Source organism: Ptychodera flava, chromosome 7 (assembly GCF_041260155.1).
Source record: "Ptychodera flava strain L36383 chromosome 7, AS_Pfla_20210202, whole genome shotgun sequence".
NCBI lineage: Eukaryota > Metazoa > Hemichordata > Enteropneusta > Ptychoderidae > Ptychodera > Ptychodera flava.
Window position 1 is genome coordinate 18,352,029 of NC_091934.1, and position 8,626 is coordinate 18,360,654.

The window sequence follows — 8,626 nt, forward strand, 5'->3', positions numbered from 1 at the left end:
TTTGTTACTTGGAAACAGCACTGCAACCCCAGCAGAATTACTAGTACCATGTGAGAAATAAATAGGGCGCGCCAAACTACTTGCCATTGCGCCTGATTAGCCACTGTAGAATGGGTTTCTTGTAAAAATAAAAATCAGCATAATGATTGGACTTCAACGAAGACAAAATGTTATACCGTTTCAAAGAATCATGGCAACCATTTACGTTCCAAGAAATGAAACTTGCCATCACTAGACAAGCAAAAACAAGAACGATTTTACTTCCCATGTTTGTTTAGTAATAGCCAAGCTTTTACATTGTCTAACATGTTGTTGTAACTTTGCCACAAGTTTATGGATACGAACTTTTTGTTGACTAGTGACAATATCTGACCTGCGTAAGTTAGCAAATGACTTTATGAGAACTTTAAAATCTGAGCAGTAATCTTTACATTTTTCTATCATATTTTAGAGCCTTTAATGTCTTCTAAAAACTCAAGCAAATTAGACGGCTTGATTTGTAGCTTTTCTTGAAATTCTGATAAGTCAGAAATTTCAGACGCAACAGACTCATTGTCATGATCAGACATTTCGCTGAGAACATCAAAGGAGTTTGATGTTTTCACTCCTGACCAAATAAGCTGATTTTGAGAAGCTTTTCTTGGAGACTGTGACTGAGAAATAAACAAATCCTGAGACTCATTTACATTGATATCTGAAAAAGGAGTCTCAGGAAACTCAAGCGATTGAGATTCAATAAGTGAAGATGATGACGAAGAAGGAGGGTCGAATGATAAAACGGGAGTAGAGGGGAGCGGAGAATATGAAGGTGAAGCAGGGGTTCGTACCTGTCTTCATCAGCATGGACGTTAACGTTTGCAGCAGAGTTAACACCTTTTTCTTTCTCTTGAGCGTCAGTGGGTTGACTGTTTTTACTGGTGAGAGGTCTTTGATCGACAGAATTTTCATCAACAGATGTGACTTTGTGAGCGGACTCTGATTGTGCCTCATTGTTTTCGACAAAGCGAGTTGACGTTGAGGCGTTACTTGAAGTTGAGGTGTTAATTTCTGTAGTATTGATATGCTGATTAACACCTTCATTTGCATTTGCTTCACTTTCGACAACATCCATTAAACCTGAGTTTTCATCCACACAATTATTGTCTTTTTGAACATTTTCAGTGTCATTATCGTTGTTTTCTGACGATCTATGATCATGATAGTTAGGACAACGTTTACGGATATGACCTTAAGTCCACAGTGAAAACAACGCAGTTCATCTACAGATACATAAACGGAATAGAAACGGTCATCATATTTGATCTGAATTACACCACTGATGTTCTCATTGTGTAGCAAAACATGAACTTGTCGTCTAAACGACTTCACATGTTTCAGCGAAGCATTTTTACAACCAAGAGGGATTGCTCTTAATGTCCAACAACTCTGCCAAGTTTCCATAAATGTTCCTCCAAAACTTCATCAGGAATGAAAGGAGGAACATTTGACAGAATTAATTTTGAAGCCGGTTTCACCATGTGTTCCACATCGACTAGTTCATCAAACAAAGCAAACTTTGATTCAACAATACTTTCAACATTACCGAGTGTTGCTAAGAACACAACAACGGACTTATTCATTCTAGAAGCAGCAATAACATTTTCACTTCCGACTTTCATTGCAATCTCTTCAACATAGCTTTCAACGGGAACACCTTCAATATTAGTACACCTGACAGCATGCTTGCGTGTCAGATTCCGAAATGGCTTGTCCTCCCGGGCGGCCATATTGCCGACCACGGGTTAACAAATGACAAAAAATAAAATCGAAGGAAATCCGCCTAGTTGAAGATGAAACCGGACCGGAAACAAGACCCCAAAGAACTTAACACTACTCACAACATAAACTGATGACAATTGACGAAGGATGGCACTTCTCACTGGTAGAAAATCAAAACAAGTAGGAGCCCTTCTTCTGTACGTCTATCCAATATGGCGGAAGAAGAAGAAGAAGAAGAAGTGAATGAGGGGGAAGGAGGCTTCAAGTTTTAAGGGACGATAAAACAAGGGATGGGAAATAGAAGTAAGCAAGGGCAGGGAATGGTAGCGTACAGTTGACTGCTCCGTTAAGTAAACGTTGATCAGCCTGACAGCATTGACCATAGGGCGATCGACGTGACTCCAGCCTGAAAAAAATTTCTTAGCCTGCACTCGTACTCCGATCCATAAATCATGTTACGAACAAACTCGATAAGGGATCCCTACGTGAACGGTCATGTGGTCTGTACCAACCTGCAAGGTGCGTGGCCTTGAGATACACGGCCAATACCCAATGCACGTCCATGCTATCTTTCCTCAGGTCCTCAATGCAGCCTATGTAAAGTAGATAAAGTATCTCGAGATGTATTGTACTTTGCACTGAATTTGTGCAAACATCTTCCTTGTTTTTTTCTTAATGATGGCCCTATATCATTAGGATCACTGAATGGTTCAGGAGACGAAATGCATAGTTTTCTGTTATTTTGAGACCTTCAATTTGACAGTAGATTGTCAAAGGACAAATTACATATATGAACGACGTTGGAAGATGAAACATGGGGTGAAAAAGCAAGATAAGATTTGAGTTGATAAAAACAATGTTTATCGGTTAGATTACTTAATTCTGAAGCATACTTTGACACTTTGATACTTGTGACTATGACAGTTATGAAGGTGTGACTTGCCATCTTTCTATCGAAAACTACGTGCTTGGAATTCCTCTAGATTGTACTTTGACGATCATTATTCTGTTCCCTCTACCATAAATAGTTTTCAAACCGGCCTAGAAATGAGTTAAAGATGAAACATAACTTTCACCTCGATCCATCCTTTGATATACTAAGGGTCACCTTGCAAATCTTGGGAAAGTACTTACTTAAATACATTTACTGATATTTCATATTCAAAAGGCAGGGCTTGGGGAAAATAGAATGTTCGGTTACACAAAAATATGCATGCAGAAACTTTATTCACTCAATGCACGGTTTCTCTAACCGTGCTATATGAGCCTCAAAATGAACCTCAATGAGTGGTAGAACAAATAAAAGTATGAGAATCCGAAGTGTATTCTCCCTTAATCATTTTCCCCGTTTACACATTTATTTAATACTATACTCGGAAGTCCTTGCGTTTGACAGTTTTGTACTTCAGACTCTGTCAGTTGGATTACTGTTCTGGTAGACTTCCTGTCGTCTACAACCTATGCACTGGACATACACACGATGGACGTACCCATGCTGCTCTGTGAGCAATTTGACCTTACATCACATGGACATCAACTTCTATCTAAATAAGTGGAATCGCCCACCCTCGGTTGATCAGGATCTGATAAGCGAGGTCAACTCGGCAAGATTTACACTAGCTTGTTTGTTAGATATCAATTTTATGCTGCTATCTTCGACAAAGTTTCAAGAGTCATGAAATGAGATTTATTAGGTGCAGCCAACAAACAATGCACTTTTAAAGAGGGTCCTTATCATGATAAGATATATTGTGCAGGACAAGTAATGTGAACTGACTAATTTTAAGTCATGAGGGTAATAAATTAGCTGTTCATAATTCCCCTCCAACTGAAAATTTTTCGACTTACCCTCCCGCGCTCAAACTTCATTTTTACCAACTCCTCACGTATTTTTGCCTGTTTCCCCTCCCCATTGAAACCCCATTGAAATTTTTGAAGCTCCCCTGCCCTGTTGCGAAAAAAACTTGTCGATTTCTCCTGCCCTGGAATAAATTTCCCCTTAAAATTTTGGCTCCGTAAAATTTTATAATTCCCCTGCAGACGTGAAGCTCCCCTTCCTTGTGATGAAAAAAGCTTGAATGTCGATTTTCCTTTGTACCTGTTTTACAAGTAACTTTCCCTCTCCTCGTTTTCCCCATCCTGGTCCCTAGGCCAACCAACCGATATCTGCCCTGCCCGACCAAGAAAGTAGAAGTCAGTGCATTATATTAGCTTCGTGTCTGCGGCAGAATACACCGTATCCCTCGGGAAATACCTTCGGAACGCAAAACAGTGCCCTCCTAGGCCATGGGGTTCTGTCATATTTCTGATCGTGATTCACATTTTTCAGTGTCAGTCTTTCAACCCCTGTCATTTAAGAATGAGATTAGATTATGCAATACAAAATTGTCTTTTTTCCTGTGACCCGAGATGTTAAATTTCATAAATCAGTATGAAGTTTTTTACTTTAATTAATGGTTATCATTTATATCAAAATTGAAAGTTTTCTATCAAACGTATGTACCCCTTCATCCTTCGAGTCAACTATTGCATATGAGGAGGTTTTCATGTCATTTTCAATAAGACAAGTCGCTTAGACAATAGATATGTTGGTTAAGTGAAATCGTACTCAATATATTCGGTTGCACTCTGAGGAAGATAAATTACCTATATCCATTCACGTAATTCGGAAAGCCTTCACAATTCACTGATCTTACTAAAGAAGGGCATTTTCTCGACAAAATTCAGTCGACAGAATGGAACAAAAGGCATATTTTACACTCAAGGGACTAACAGTGTCAAACGAAAAGACAACGTTCATCTTCAAGGAAACACGTTTCAGAAAACATCACTTCCGACTTCGCTTTTATGTAGCACAGCTGACACATTTCTATGGAAATGAGACGCGAACCCACCTGCCTCAGAGTACCACATAACGTTAAAGAGTGATTCGGTGGTCATTCTTTGTTTAATTACTTTCTGTAATTACTTTTCAGTTTTATTTTGGCGCGCTCTTTGGGCGCCTAATATTTATAACATCTCATTTTATTGCATTTTCTCAGCAGACCTTTATGATTGATATATTAGTCATATCTTTCCTGTTGCATAGAAGTATTGAAAGAAGTTATCAACAGTTGCAGCTTTAGCCCGTTACGAGGCCTACTTGTTTTTTACGAAATGCAATGGCATTCATACATTTTAGATGTGTTTGAGATAAAAGTCATAAAATGCGACAAAATGGTTCTTGATTCTATTTAATTATTACTAACATTAGAACCGTTGGATGACATTAACATTTTGGGAACCAGAATATTTTCAGGTTCCCACTTATAGGCAAAGCAAAAGTTCCAAGTCCCGCTATACTACCCCCAGCCTTTTCGAAGCCCCCTGAATTCGTCCATCCCGCCATTTTTTTAAATGCAGCCTTAGTCTTTGGTGACGTTTGCAACCTCAGCCACAACTGACTTTCAGATGTTCTCGCAGAGTGCCCGCACACGATAAGCCTTTGTTGTAGACTGAACAAACAAAGCGTTTTATGATATCCTTGTCAGGGTGAATCTCTGTAATCTTGTCTTGCGACGCCTGCTCAGGTGTCTGGAGATCGTTTGAGATCGTTTGAGATCGTCCCATTGTGGGGTGAAAGGTTGTGACTGCCATTGTCAATATCACTATTGATTCTGGACATTTTAACAATCCTACTGTTATCACTTTGTGCCAAATCGTCTCTATCAACACCACTATTATAATCGGTGGCACTAAACCTAGTATTCTCATCGAGATAACAGATTTCACATCTGCCTCCCGAGTACCATCACAGGGCACAAGATTCTTTTTTATGTTGTTCAAATTCGATTCGATGTGCTCACACAAAGATGTCGGTGGCTGATTGGTATTCTTCATTACATTTGTGTTTTGTTAGCTCATGTGAAGCTTGGAAAAGATTTCCTTAACACCATTTGCATTGTTTAAATGCGAACTTGTACATGAATTAGTGGGGGTGGATACATGGTCGTTTCCTTTGGACTCAGGGGCTGCTTTGATCGGTTGGTGACAAACCTTCCTGTACAGATCCATTTTCACAGTCCGAGTTCTGGCCATTTGTTGGCTCCTCTGTTTGGATGAATGACTGATGCTCTGATGTTGTCCTGTACCAATGTGACATATAAGAGGGACAGGAAGGAGGCTGATCCAGATTGGGGGAGCTGCCTTGAAATACTCTCTGCACGAATTCTGTGTCTGGCACACGGGAAACCCTGTGTAACAGCCTTGACTTCAATGTTTCCATATAAGGGAGTCTTTGCATCGGTCTAGCAGAGTTATTCCTTTCTTTTGGCAAATCACGGTGGTTCATAGTAGGAGATGTGCATGGATAGGTATGGGCAACCAGTCTACCCTCTTTAGAGTCTGAATATCTAGCTTTGGGATTTGGGGAGAGAGCTTGGGTATGTGATGCAGTTAACTTTGTTGATACCTGTTGGCTGCTGTTATGGGTTGGTGAGCTACTATTATGTTGTTTTTGCTGTGTTGTTAATGTGGATAACTGTTTGAACCTTTGTCGAGAGGTCTTGCTTTGGTACGGACGTTCACCATTGTGCATTCGAAAGTGTTCCTTTAGGTGGTGAGACAGTGGAAAAGCCTTGAAACACACTGGGCACCGATGGCGCCCTCTGTCATGTGGACCAGTGTGCACTAGCCGTTCATGGCGCTTGAAGTTGCTGGAATGGTTGAATGCTTTGCTACAGATTTTGCATGTGTATGGCTTCTCTCCTGTGTGGGTTTTAACATGCTCTTTAAGCAATGAGAGCTGGGTAAAGGCTTTACCACACAGCCTACACTGATAGCGCCTTTTGGCTTGTGTGGATATGTCGTAAAACTGGAACTCTGACGATGCCTCGCTGTCTGGTGATGCTTCATCATTTGAAGACCCATTACTTTCTTCTGTCTTGTCTTCAGAATCATGTTGCTGCACTTTATAAAAAACCATAGTGCTTTTTGCAAATGTTGCTCCATGGGGAACTCTTTCCGCTGGCTTTCTCCTCGAAAGGTCAAGAGGTTTCCACTGTTCTCCACCGTCTTTTGCATGCTGTTCTACATTACTTGGATGGAGTTGATCTGTGACTTCATGTCTCGGAGACGGAGATGGGACAGGTCTATCATTCCTATGGCATGGCTCATCTGCGGTATTATGTAATGAAGTCTCTCCCCCTTCTGACTTGGCATGCTGGGACCTGGTCAGTTCAGAGATATCTTCACAGCTTTCACTGGTCTCTGTACAAGAGGTCTTGTTCTGCTGAGACCAAATATTTTGGTTATTTTCATTTTTCTCAAGGTTCGGAAAGTTCTCTCTACTTGCCTCCATATTTTTCACAGATTCCTGGCATGGAACATCTCCAGCACTCTGGAAGCTCCCCATTTCAAGAATGGATTTGGATGCAGCCTGTCCTGTACACCTTTCCTCTTCATTTATTTGCTCTAAAAGTGCTCTTCTGATCATGACGTCTGTGAATTTTTTTCGGAGAAAAACCATTCTTTCATTTGTTTCTGTATCTACGTTGCTATTACCTGGCTTACATTCATATCTCTTGATAATCGCTTTAATCACATCACGCATTTGCAGACTCCTTTGTGGGATGCGCTGAGAACTGTCTTTATTGCTTGCTTCTTGATTAGGGTCAGTTTCAGCAACTTGTTCTGAAGTGTCTTCAAACGTTAACTTTTTCTGGCTGACTTCTGTCAAATTGACATGACGTGTCAAATCACCAAACTCTGTTTCTGAATTGCTTTCATCGCTTATGGATATCACCTCACATTTGCTAGAATGGCCAGAGTCTGAGCTGGTTAAATTGTTCGCAGTGTTATTTGGCAGATCGTCTCCTTCCTTCCTTTCTTTATTTTCACCCTCTTCCAAACACTGTGAGTCCTCAGAGTGTGTGCAATGGCAAAACCACCCATCATTTCTTTCTTCCGATTTTAGAAGACCAGTTTCACCAGACACTTCTTGGTCATACTTTTGGTAAGTTAGTCTGCATGACATGTATTTTCTGACTTGGTCTGTGGTTCCGTAAAACTGGATTCCGTCTTCAGCATCGATGATGCGAATGAAGATGCTGCTTCCCGTCAGGAGGGAAAATCCATGACACTGCAATTGCAAACAACACATGCTAAATAATAGTTTTTACTAGACAAAAACAGTAGGAGGAATAACATAGCCATGAAAAACATTTCTGGGGATTTTCAAGAATAGTTAGACATTAAAAGGTTATTACCCAGTATGCATGAGTGTCATTTATGCTGCATCAGACACAAGACGAAGTCGAGTGTCTGACACAGCACAGATGACACTCATACTGATGCGACGCAATGAACTGGCGATATTGGGTAATAACTGTTTTGTCATATTTATCATCAGAATTTGACAAATGATAGCAAAGAACATCAATTTTTTGCCTTTGATTTTATTCTGCCTTGTCTATAACTATCGAAATATTTGTATAAACGGACTTCATTCATAAAACTATACGACCTGGTTATAGCAGAAGTGAACACCACGCATGGCAAATCCACAATGAACACCATAAGAAAATATACCAGGACTCAAATATAGTCGCATAGGAAGAATTATTACCCATCAAAAACTTTCGGATGCTTTAATTCTCTCCCGATTCCGATCACGCTCGATCGTCGTACGCAGCGGAGAGGGGCGGCCGTTTTGTTTCTTTATACTTGGTATTGTCATGTCAACAGGTGTCGAGTACGCAACATCCTTTTACGCCAGGCAGTCACTGCCTGTTCGAAGGTGCCGTTCCATGCGAACGGTATAATGTTTGCTTATAGCTTGTCTACAATAATCAGAATTCTAATTGATTAACCACGGGATAACATCACAAGA

General features: G+C 40.4%; 1 protein-coding gene across 1 annotated transcript; it reads right to left on the reverse strand.

Annotated features, from left to right (window-relative positions):
- Positions 1–5,761: 5,761 nt before the first annotated feature.
- On the reverse strand, positions 5,762–7,157 carry LOC139136352 (zinc finger protein 391-like). The gene has a single exon (XM_070704077.1). It carries the CDS (start codon positions 7,148–7,150, stop codon positions 5,762–5,764), a length of 1,389 nt encoding a protein of 462 aa, XP_070560178.1. The 5' UTR covers positions 7,151–7,157.
- Between the last annotated feature and the right edge of the window lie 1,469 nt (positions 7,158–8,626).